The 11,922-nt window shown below is 38.6% G+C and overlaps 2 protein-coding genes across 2 annotated transcripts; both read left to right on the top strand.

The window, feature by feature from the left end:
* The first annotated feature begins 454 nt into the window (after positions 1-454).
* LOC101627928 (C-X-C motif chemokine 6) lies at positions 455-1,555 on the top strand. Its single transcript, XM_004681448.2, has 4 exons — positions 455-671; positions 783-915; positions 1,039-1,125; positions 1,492-1,555. The coding sequence occupies exons 1-4, from the start codon at positions 455-457 to the stop codon at positions 1,508-1,510; spliced, it is 456 nt and encodes a 151-aa protein (XP_004681505.2). The 3' UTR covers positions 1,511-1,555.
* Positions 1,556-10,335: 8,780 nt separating this feature from the next.
* On the top strand, positions 10,336-11,587 carry LOC101627698 (platelet basic protein-like). The gene is made up of 3 exons (XM_004681447.2): positions 10,336-10,489; positions 10,817-10,952; positions 11,090-11,587. Exons 1-3 carry the CDS (start codon positions 10,432-10,434, stop codon positions 11,190-11,192), a joined length of 297 nt encoding a protein of 98 aa, XP_004681504.1. The 5' UTR covers positions 10,336-10,431; the 3' UTR covers positions 11,193-11,587.
* Positions 11,588-11,922: the final 335 nt, after the last annotated feature.

The raw sequence follows: 11,922 nt of genomic DNA, 5'->3' as shown, positions 1-11,922 counted from the left end.
ACCCTAGCATGGCATGCCTGCAAGCAGGAGAGGAAGGGCTTTTCAATTATGTACTTCTCACAGCTTACAATAAATAGCAAGTTAGAACGCAAACCTCCTGCTTCGTTGGGTCCTCCTCCCCTTTAGAAGGAGAGAACGTACACCCCTGCCATAGGACTCTGTTCCTCAGGAACAAAAGGCCTTCTCTAGCCCCTGCTGGCACCCGGGGCAGGAAGTCCCCGCAGATGTGCCTCATCTCTGGCGGTGCCAGCAGCTCCTTCCACAGCGGGACACGGCAACAGCGCCCTTCTAGAAACGGGTCCTGACAGCTCCTCCCAGCTATCCTCCTCTTCAACTCCCACTACCCAGCCCTGCTCCACCCTACCCTTCTCCTCCCCCGCCCCCCACCCCAACACGCTCAGTGCGGGAATTTCCCAAGCATCCCAAAGTCTGAGTTTCCTGTCTGGGGGAAGGGATGAATGCAGATAAAAGGGATGCAGAAGACTTGGGAGAGGCCAGTGCCCTGGAGCTTCAAATCCTCGGCTTCCTCCCACCGGCCCAAGCCTTGCCCTCTTTCTTCAGCGCTATGAGTCTGCTGCCCAAGCATGCAGTCCGCTTTCCCCACCTTTGGGGCTCGCTGAGCGTGCTCCTGGCGCTGCTGCTGCTAATGCGGTCTGCGCCGGTAGCCAGCGGTGAGAGCGCCCAGCACGCGGTCGGCGCGGGGGCAGCCTGGCTTGCTGGATGGGGCGGGGTAAGAACTCTTCCTCGACCCTGCCCTATAATGATCTCTCTTTTTCTAACAGCTCGTCCTGTTGCTACTAATTTGCGAGAGCTGCGTTGCATTTGTTTAGCCATCACACCGGGAATTCATCCCAAAATGATCAGTAATTTGCAGGTGCTCGTCGCAGGCCCGCAGTGTCCCAAGTTGGAAGTGATGTAAGTCCTCTTAAGCTGCGATAGTTCTTATGAGCTTGGCAAGAGGGATGTTCCTCAGCCTGGGTCTTCAACCCCTACAACTTATGGTCCCGTTCTCTTATTTTATTTTATCTTTTTCTGCAGAGCTAGTTTGAAGAACAAGAAGGAAACTGTGTGTCTGGACCCAAATGCCCCTTTGATCAAGAGAGCCATCAAAAAAAATTTGGAAAGGTAGCCCTGACTTTGATTTTCATGGTTGTCAGTCTCTTTGGAGAGGGTGGATTTCTCTAGTTCTTTTTTTTTTTTTTTTTTTTTTGGCCTAAGATTTGGCTACCACAGCCCAGACAATGCTTCGAATGAAATTGTTAAGGAGCAGAGGGGAGAGTTGTTCTAAAATGTTCATACCAACAATCTTACATTTAATTCCCTTAGAGGTTACACAGAGTTCACTACTGAAATGTAGGCGGTTATTTTGTTGCAATAGTCCTTGAGTTTATTTTTTGTCATTTATTGAACTTAAGTTTGATATTGAAAACAGGGTGGAGTAGACAAGAGTGGAGAGATTTGGTTAAACTGAAACAATTATTTTCCCAACAGTGGAAACAAGAAAAACTGATGAAGACCATACGTTGCCCAGGTCTTCTGCAGAGAGGAATTTTCTCCAGTGAAACTTGACATTTCTTCCTCAATGCCTGGCTTTAAGTGAGGAAGGGATGTATGTGAGTCTTTGCAGCTTTCTACTCAGCTTATGAAGGACTTAGCATAGTATTTCTTGCTATTTATTTGCTGTTATTTTGTCCGTGTTGCTTAATATCTTTTGACAATTGACTGAATTGTGAATCAAGAATTCCAGTTGTTAATTTTTCAGGCTAACCATTTTATACCTAGAATATATCCCATATAGTGTTACTGAAACAGGTGTGCATTTAATGCATACATATTTTATTGAAATGTTGTATTTGTAATAAACTGTTACCCATAATCTTTTCCTGAGATTAAAAAACAATAGTTTCTTGTAGAATATGTTATGGAACTTCCTTATTTTGACCCTGGCATGCTATTTAAGTAATATTGCATTAAAAAATCTACAGTTATCTCTGTAGAATATGTCCCTTCTTAGAACTTTTAAATGTTTAAGTTCTATAAGGGCTGATATATTCTTTTTCTATAACTTTAGACATGTGATGTCTTTCTGGTATGGCATAATGTCATGACTTATTCATTCAAGTTTAATTTTATTTGGTTTTTACTAGTTATTTTATTAGGAATGCTATAATTCCAGTCACATGTTTTGGATAGATGAAAAAGCTAGGAAATAGATAAATTCCTTATTTCTTATTTATAGAAATACATTGTTTTCATTTTTTTAATAATAAAGGTAAACCTAATGATCTGTTCTCTGAAAGTCTTGAAAACTTTATTTGGGCTATTAGAGTATAAAGTCAGTATTTAGTGTCCAAAAATAAATAAATAAATAAACACAGCATTATTAAGATTTTAGATGTCTGTAGATGTATCCTTTTAATATTTTGGCCATTTTTGTTAGCAATTATATATGCAACACATTTATTATGTTAAATTATGCATTTTTATTGTATGTCTCATTGCATTGGCTTTTGTTCTTTGGAAAAAATAAAAGATTTGTAAAATTTACTCATGTTGTTTCTTTCTTCATACTACTACAAAATTTATTTTTAATTCTGCATTATTTCAAAAATTAACTGTTTTTCCTTAATAACAGAGCGGCCCCTCATTTCCCAATGGCATTGAATTATTCAACTTTTCTACAAGCTCATTCCCTTTCCAGTTACTCCTACATAAAACCAACAGCTTTTGGGTTCTTTACAAAACACAAGTAGACAAGATTTCCCTACCTTAAATCCTTCATTGGCTCCCTGTCTCCTAGATAGAAAGTAGAGCTTGACAAACAAGATTCCATCTCACCCAACTGCTGATTTTTCCTTCTACTTCACTTTTCTCTCACATCTTTGCAGTCAGTTTAGTTGCTTATTGGTGTGTTCTTTCTTCGATCCAAGCCCTTCCATCCAGTAAGCTTTACTCTACCAGGAAGTACCTTATAGATTTTCTGATTATAGGAAGACATTTATTCATGCTTTAGAACCTACCTCAAGCAATACCACCTTCATGAAGTTTTCCTTACAGAAACTTCATGAAATTCCTAGGAAAAGTTATGGTTTACATTTTCCCTTATCCTATTGTAGACATTTGCATCTATTTGAATGGCAAATATTGCACTGCTTTCATTTGCTTATACATTTCTTTATCCTACTCTACTAAGAGCATCAATCATTTATCTGTCATCCCCAACATCTGAATTAATGAATTGTCTTGAACTTCAGATTGTCAAGAATAGTGTCCTAAATCAACAAGTTAACTCATGGCAGGTGTTGAATAGATTGTTACTCATTTTTGCCTCTTTTCTCCTTTTTTACTAGTAATCCAACAAGAATTTTTACATAGGCAGTCTTCTCAACCAATATCACCCCTCACTTTCACCTAGTTAATTCCTGTCCATCTTTGGGGTCAACTTACTTGCCACTAAGGGCCTCTCTCACCTTACCCTCCACCAGATTAAGGTCTTTTTGAATTTTTTTCTGAGGCTTCCCTAGCCTGGTGGCACAAGGGTTAAATCTCAGCACCATGAAGCTATCACCAGCCATTGCAACTGCAAGTTCATTCCCTGACTAGGAAGCTCACCCACATAGCTCAGCAGGCCTCTCCTATCTCACCTTTTCCTCCCCTCAGCAGTGTATTTCAGTAGATCTGCCTGTTCTGTTCCCCTACTCTGTATCTGGCAATTCCTTCTCACCCCACATACCACTGGTATATCCCGGCTCTTGTATGCATTAATAAATAAAATAAATAAATAATAAGATTTCCTCTCAGAGAATTTTATTTTTTTTCCTTCATAGTATTTTATCAATGAGATGACCATAGAGTCTATTGAAAGTTTACACTTCTGGTCATTTACCATGTCTTCTAAGTTCACTGTTAGCTCCAGGAGGGCAGGGTCAATATTTGTCAGGTTCATCTCAGTACTTGGGACTCTGCTTATTTCATAGGAGGTGCTTAAACAGATGAGTGATCTAGGTTAAACAAATCCCACTGTTTGGCTAGTATTATAAAAAGCATTTTCATGTAAATAGCTTACTCTTAGGAAAAGCTAGAAGGAAGAAGTCTAACATACACAACTGGATAGGTATATTGCATTTACTTATATATGGCATGCATTTGTGTTTACTAATACATGCCTCTATATTATTACTATCTCTGTTGCTACCCTAAGTTAATCCTACATCTTGTCATTTGTCTTAGATTGCTATGTGTCCTCTTGTTATAGGATGATAAGTCTACATAAGAGAGAAGGAAAGAAGCAAAAAAAGAGAGTTGTAAAGATATAAAAAAAACCTAGGGTAAATTTAGCAATATAGAAAAGTACAAAATACCTCAAAAATTTACAAAACCATAGAACTTCAAAACTTCTGTCATCTGTTTTTACTATCATAAAGTTTCTTTCTTTGGAACCTATGATTTGCACATTAATCCTGAGGAAACACTAAGAAAGCAAAGCAAATTACCATGTGAGTTTGAACTAGATGCTTCAGTGTTTTAAACAATTCCTTATTTGTCATTTCAACAACCTCCAAATACTCACTGAAAAAGTGCCTGATAATAATTAATGTATATTACATATCTTTTGGATGGGCAAAATATATGCTCTATGAACTAATCAACATATGGATTACTTTATCCTTACTCAAGGTATTTGTTTATCAGAGAAGCAAGATTTATCAGTTTAACTTGTTGGTGGACCATAGAGTAGGTCTTTGTAATATCCTTGCTCATCTTTTTATAATGCTCTTACTATAATTGATTGTTCTTATAAAGAAAAATAGGCTACAGTACATTGCTGACATATAACCTCTACAAGAATTTCTATGACAGTTTCTACTCACTAATCCCATTTTTACAGTATTGACCTGACCAGTAGAAAGCTTAAGAACTAATATATATGGAGGAAATTAATCTGATACATGTCTTCTAGAGATATGTCTTATATTTTCCTCAATAATCCCTTCACTTCTATATTCAGTTTGTGATCCACCTGAAATTTACTCTCAAATATGAAATTACTGGGAGTTGAATAGACGGTCAGCTAGAAATCTACTCTGAGCTATTGTTCCAATCTAGACAATTTTCAATGTATAATTAATGACTTTCATTCTACCAGACTTTCCTGCTTGCATATGGGTGTGACACATTCAGATAATCCTTCAATTCCTGAAGGTATGACATGGTCTATGATAAAATATGACTAGTGGTTTTGTTTTACTGTTGTAGTTTTAATTCTTGCATAAGGAATGTATTGTTGAGATTAACTCTCATACTGGACATAACCTCAAATTTCCTTCCTGGATGGTAAAATTGAGAAATTTACCAGACAGAAAGAGCACCTAGGGATTTCAGTTTGCTTCCCTGACTAAGTCAAAGAGAACACACATGATTTCAATTCTGGCTGATGAATCCAAGCTTGCTTTTAGTCAACACATTTAATATTTGTGAAAAGGATTGTTGACACATCAGATATGTAGGGTGAAATAATGATAGGGAAAACTAGAATTTAGTTGTAAAATTTTGTTTCTACTAACTCTAGGGTCTTGTTTCCTGAATATTAAGAAATTTTATGAAGCACTTCCTCTGAATAATCCAAATTCTTAATGTGTTTCTGCTGCCACATAAGCCTATGATGATTGTTTCTGACCCCATTCAAATGTAGGACAAAAAAGATAGTTGATTTGTCTCTAGCAAGAAAAAGCAGTGATAATTCTGTAGTTTGCCTTGCTGTGCAAAGTTAGAGCGATTGTGTTTCAGAGCTTACTTGAGTACTTTTAGTAGCTATGTGATGTTAGCAATTTGTTTAACATCTCACAGTTTTCTCATCTGTCTATCTTACATGTACTAAGGATGAATCTGGAACAATGTAAATGTTTGATAAACATTATTTTTCCAAGACTCTAAATTCAAACTCTCCTTTACAAATGAGAAAACCAAGAGCTTTATAATTAAGGCGCCCTCATTTTTTTCAGACTTATAGTCTTTCTACTTATGCATGAATGATACATTTTGAGTGTGCTTAAGAATTTTTTTCCACAAATCTTTTTTAGGAAGTTTCTGGAAACAATGTATTGATAGTCTCAGTATCTTTTCTGTCATTCATGTGGTAATATTATAACATGTATGGTGTATTTTCCCTCTGATAAGCATTCATCACACAAATATATACTTACTGTGATGGAAATTACAAACTTGAAAAGCATTAGCTTAAGTTTAAGATCTTTGGTAGCAAATACACTGAATTTTCACTGAGAGCTGTTCCCTTGCTGACAGGAAATAGCTGTCAGGAAGTAAAGAAGCAGGGGTGTATAGGAGACTTGCTGTTACAACAGAGGATCTAGATAATCAGATAATCTTGGAGAGGTTCTGGAGCTGGAAAGTCTTTCAGAGTTATTCTGAGCTGTGGCAAGGGAGCAGAATTTAGATCCCCACTAACCGTCCATCAGGTATGGGTTACCTTTGGGAGGGGGCATAACTTCTGGTGAATTAGTTCCCTCGACCTTCAACTATACCATTGTCCACAGTCCCAGCAGCTGGAGACAACTGTGGTACAAGATCTGGAGATCCCCAAGGACATCCAGGTGGTGAATTGTGATTTTAGGTCAGGAGAGGGGAGGGAAGAGGAGAGAAAGGGAAAGGAAGGAGGAAAAGAGAGGGCAGCAACAGTAGAGGAGGAAGAAAGAGTGGACTGCTTGTGTCTCCTTCCTTACTCCTCTCATCCTCTCTCTCTGCCTGTCCCTCTGCCTCCCCCTTCCTTCCCTTACTCCACTCTCCTATTCTCCCTTTCTTCATTTATTCCTGAGAAGTAAAATGATGCTATTTTAAAAGGGGGAAGGTGGGCTCTCCCTGGTGGTGCAACAGATTAAAGCATGGCATTATGGAGCTCTAAGAAGCCACTGCAGCACAAGTTTGATCCCCGGCCAGGGAGCTGACCCACATGGCACAGCAGACCTCTCCTGACCCACCCTCTGCTCCCCTCAGCAGTGTACTTTGTTGATCTGCCTGTTCTGCTCCCCACTCTGTCTCTGGTGAATCTTCTCACTCACCACTCCTCTGGCCTGTACCCCAGTTCTGTATGCAGAAATAAATAAATCTTTTTAAAAAAGGGTGGGGGAGGGAGGTGCAGGAAGACCAAGCTGCCCTAGCAAAAATCTCTCAGCAGCACTCCCTGCGAATGAAGCCTATGCGCCGCTTCTCAGCAGTGTCAGCTGCCTCTAGCTGACAGCAGAATGCACTCTCAGTAGCATACAGGATGTTCGAAAATGGTAAGTTGTGGAAGTCATTTCATTTGAAGTTGATTTGTTACATAATAAAAGAGGATCATCAGCATTGGATGTTCGATTGATTGAGATTCATCAATATAAAATTAAAGGTAGAGGCCCTCCCTCGTGGCGCAGCGGGTTAAAGCACAGCACTAAGAAACTAAAGCCACTTCCGCATGAGTTCCATCCCCGCCTGCCCCGGAGGTGACCACATGGCGTGGCAGACCTCTCCTGACCCGCCCGCTGCTCCCCTCAGCAGTGTATTTCGTCGATCTGCCTGTTCTGCTCCCCACTCTGTCTCTGGTGACTCCTCTCACCCTCCGCATTTCTGGCCTGTACCCCAGTTCTGTACGAATAAATAAATAAATCTTTAAAAAAAAAAATTAAAGGTAGAATTCTCAGGACTGCAAAGCACTGTAGTGCTCCTATAGAATAGTATCCAGGAAGATATTTTCCTCTCAACTCCCAGATCCTATGTAACACCTGTGAGCAGTATACAGCCTCAACTGACTGGCGTGAAGAATTGATATCTGGGTCTTGTCAACTCATATCTACAGCAAACACATTTGACTTTGGGGCTTATAGGAAATCTTTTGTTGGTTAGTACTTCAATTTGCTGATTGATTAAGAAAATGATGCAAATGATAAAAATTGTGGTTAACTGGAGTATTAATAATAGATGAGTATTTTTATCACACTGCTTTAACAAACAGATCTAAAACATATTATCCTTAAGATCTTGCAAACCAACTCCTTTAATGACTGATTAGTAGGTGCTAGCTTATTTCCTTCATTCTTAGGACTTGTCATTCAAAATGTCCACTGGAAGGCAGAGTTAATACAGGTCTTAATTTTCTTTTCTTTTTTTTTTTTTAAAGATTTATTTATCTGTGCATACAGAACTGGGGTACAGGCCAGAGGCTCAGGGGCGGCGAGAGGCTTCACCAGAGACAGAGTGGGGGGCAGAACAGGCAGATGGACGGAAGTACACTGCTGAGGGGAGCAGCGGGCAGGCCAGGAGAGGTCTGCCACGCCATGTGGTCACCTCTGGGGCAGGCAGCAGGTGGGAATCGAACTCATGCAGAAGTGGCTTTAGCTTCTCAATGCTGTGCTTTAACCTGCTGCGCCACCAGGGAGGGCCCAGGTCTTAATTTTCATGGATAACAGTCCTCCATTTTCTCTAGATACTCTCTTTGAAAATAGCTGAAAGATAAGTTCTATTTTGAATCTTGAAATGCTTGCTCATTTCCTGAATGACTTTCCTACTTAAATAATGACCTGAAAGAGATAAAGTAACTACAAACACACACCCACACAACCTGACCTCAAAACAAGATGACAACGTAATATTCATAAAAAGGCTGTCAGATTATTTTAAAACCCAAGAACCCTGACTCTAATTTCCTAGCATTCATGTAAATATATAACCTTGTATACCATCATATAATATGGTAGAATATGGTATTGTGTAGTATACTGTAGTATATCATACTATATTATATTGAACATACACTTAGAAGTATATGCTGTCTTCTTTTGAGTGAATCACTGACTCAAAAATACCTTTTACCCTTTCTTGTACAGTAAATTTATTGGCATTTGCAATGTATCTCTCTGTGAACATCAAAGAAAATGATGCAAATGATAGAAATTGCAGTTAACAAGGAATAGTAATAATAGATTAATATTTACATCGTATTGCTGGGAGAAAATATTTGAGGCCTCAGTTTTTAAAAAGAAATAGTGGAATGACTATGTCACATAACAAAGAGAACTTTAGTGCCTGGCTCAGCAGAAATAGTCAACACGTGAATAAGTGAAAACTAGCAAAAATTACTTACCTTATACTCAAAGTGACAGTTTGAAATTTTGTGACTAAGTTTGAGCATTTAGTTCATGCTTCCACATTTACCTAATGTTTCCTTGATGATGCATCTATTATAATAAAACATAGGTTGATTAAGACAATGATTTGGTGATACCATGATGCCTGTCTCCCTTTTCCTGGTATTAAATGAAACAGGAAAGATATTTGGATAGTATATGATCAAACAGGGGGAAGTGCCCAGTAATGTCAGTAAATGCAGCAGTATGTTAGAGATTGTGAACAGAAAAGTAGTAGAATGTATATATATATGTATATATATATGTGTGTGTATGTGTGTGTGTGTGTATATATATATATATATGTATATATGTCTACTTTGATGTCACATGTCTATCTCCATTTATTATGTGTGTCTCTGCAGACAGAAAACTAATGCCAAATTGTAACCAGTGGCTACACTGGAGAGCAGGAATGTGGAGTAATGATAAAGAAGAACTTGAAGGTTTTATTGCACATACAACCTCAATATATGAATGTTTTAGAATAAGGTATATATTTCCCTGTTAGAATAAAAATAAGAGCAGGAATAAAATCCTGTGCCTTGTCTTTTAGGGTAAGCTCAGATGTTAGAACAAGTAGCTTGTTTCATAAGACAAAGGAATATGAGTGTTGCTTTTAGTTTCTGGACAAACTACAAAAGATATGTTTGGAAGACAGAAAAAAAGACCATAAATAATATAAAAAGGGAGTCTTTGCTGTCAATTGGTTCATAATTTATTCACATACTCCAAATTAATACCGACATGTATCAACAACAGATAAACATCTTTAGCAACTGGAAAGTGAAGATAACTCTCTTTTCCAAGGATTACAAAAGCGTATCTATGCTTTTAAGTACTAACAAAATGTATGTTAAACCTATAAATTGCATATTAAAGAGTTACACCAAGAAAATATATGTTGTACTTTTAGTTCGGTTCCTACCACCCTATATCAATGATATATATGTGTGAGGGATATTGAAAAGGGGAAATGGGAGGGTGAAGTGATCCATAAATAAAATTTAGCAGGAAATGGGACTTATCTGGTGTTTATCTGTGTATTATCACATCCTTCTTCCCCTTCCCCTTTTTCTCCTTACTAATTTCGAAGGCCTGTATATAAAAGATATCAAGAAAGCCTTAAAAACCAATCGCTGTGGGTTTCTAAGCAGGAGACGCTGAGGTCTACTGACTGTTGGACCAATTTGAGCTCAGTCTTCTCGAAACTCTCCTCCTCCTGTGCCTGGCAAGCCCATTCTAAGCGCCACAGATGTTGCTGCTGCTTTCCCTTCTCCTGACCTTGCTGGTTCCCTCCACTATGGGAAAAGGTAAATTAGCAATGCGAAGGTGGGGGGAGAGGGGTCTCTGCTTCAGTGCAGCTGTGGCTGCTTCTGTTGGGACTGAGTCTGAGGGAAAGACTATCCTGGTGCAGAAAAACTTTTTTTTTTTTTGGCCAATAATTCTAAATGGAGGTGATACACGTAGCCAATCCTTAACCTGTGCCAGGCATTGAGCTAGCGATTCCACCAAAGGTCTGCAGGTCATATGCACCATGATCTCTTGATGCAGGTACAATCAACAAAGAAGAGAGTTGAGGAAACAAGTCAGTAGGTAAGAGCCCTAAAATATCATCACTGACAGTCACTTTCCCCCAGCTGACAGTGTGGACCCGGACTTGTACTTAGAACTTCGCTGCATGTGCATGAAGACCATCTCTAGCATTCACCCCAACAACATCCAACGTTTAGAGGTGATCAAGGCAGGACCCCACTGCGCCAAAGTCGAAGTGCTGTAAGTCCCTGGGTCTGTGTGACCACCTCCTGAGGGAACCTTGCACCTCTACTGGTACCTACACTACTTTACCCAGCACTACTGGTCCCTTCTGACAGTCAGGCCAGCCCACTGATGGGTAATAATCTGTCTTGCAGAGCCACAATGAAAAATGGAAATAAAATCTGCCTGGACCCGGAATCTCCCAGAATGAAGAAAATAGTCCAGAAATTTTTGAAAAGTGATGGGTCAGATGCTTAATCTGCTCACTTTCTGTCAGCGTTTTAACCATTTCCCAGGAAGAGCAAGATATTGAAGCTTTGATTAGATGTAGTTCTTACCTGTCCATGTCACCTAATCACGCGATATTAAACTTTGGCTGGTTTTCATTTCTGTATCAAATAGTCACATTTTATTCTGAGAAGGATGGTTAGTACACAGAGAAAAGAGGAACGTCAGAAAGCCTAGTTTCAAACTATAAGCTGTGGTTTACTTGCTAACTCTTGGCTAACCATTGCATTCTTTACTTTCCTACCACATTTAGGTTAACTTCTTTTGTTCTGCTTTACTATGAGACTGGACATGCTCTTGATGGTTAATAGATTCTATTGGATCAGTGAGATTAGGAAGCACAAGGACCCCAGTATAAAGCACTAATTCAGCAAATATTTGTTAATATATTTAGGAATTTAATAAGTTTTTGTTGTCCTAGTTCGAGGGTGTCCTGTTTCAAAACATTCTTTGAAAAAAATTTTCTGTGTGTTTTATAATGAAATAATTTTAATTAATAAAAGTTGGAGAATGTGAGTATGGTAAGCTGTTTTTTTTTTTTTGACTTGAAAATGAATATATTTGAGTCACAGAGCTCAAAATATAAAATGGAAAGAATTAACATGTTTTGTTAAGAAACAATTCCAGTGTTTTCTACAAATATAACCACCACCACAATAATAAGTTCTGCTTGGTATTAAATATTTTATTATGATATGTT

The sequence above is a fragment of the Condylura cristata genome, unplaced genomic scaffold (assembly GCF_000260355.1).
Source record: "Condylura cristata isolate star-nosed mole 26May11 unplaced genomic scaffold, ConCri1.0 scaffold00012, whole genome shotgun sequence".
NCBI classification, from domain to species: domain Eukaryota; kingdom Metazoa; phylum Chordata; class Mammalia; order Eulipotyphla; family Talpidae; genus Condylura; species Condylura cristata.
The sequence above is the reverse complement of the archived record's forward strand: the minus strand, read 5'-3'. Positions and strand labels throughout refer to the sequence as shown.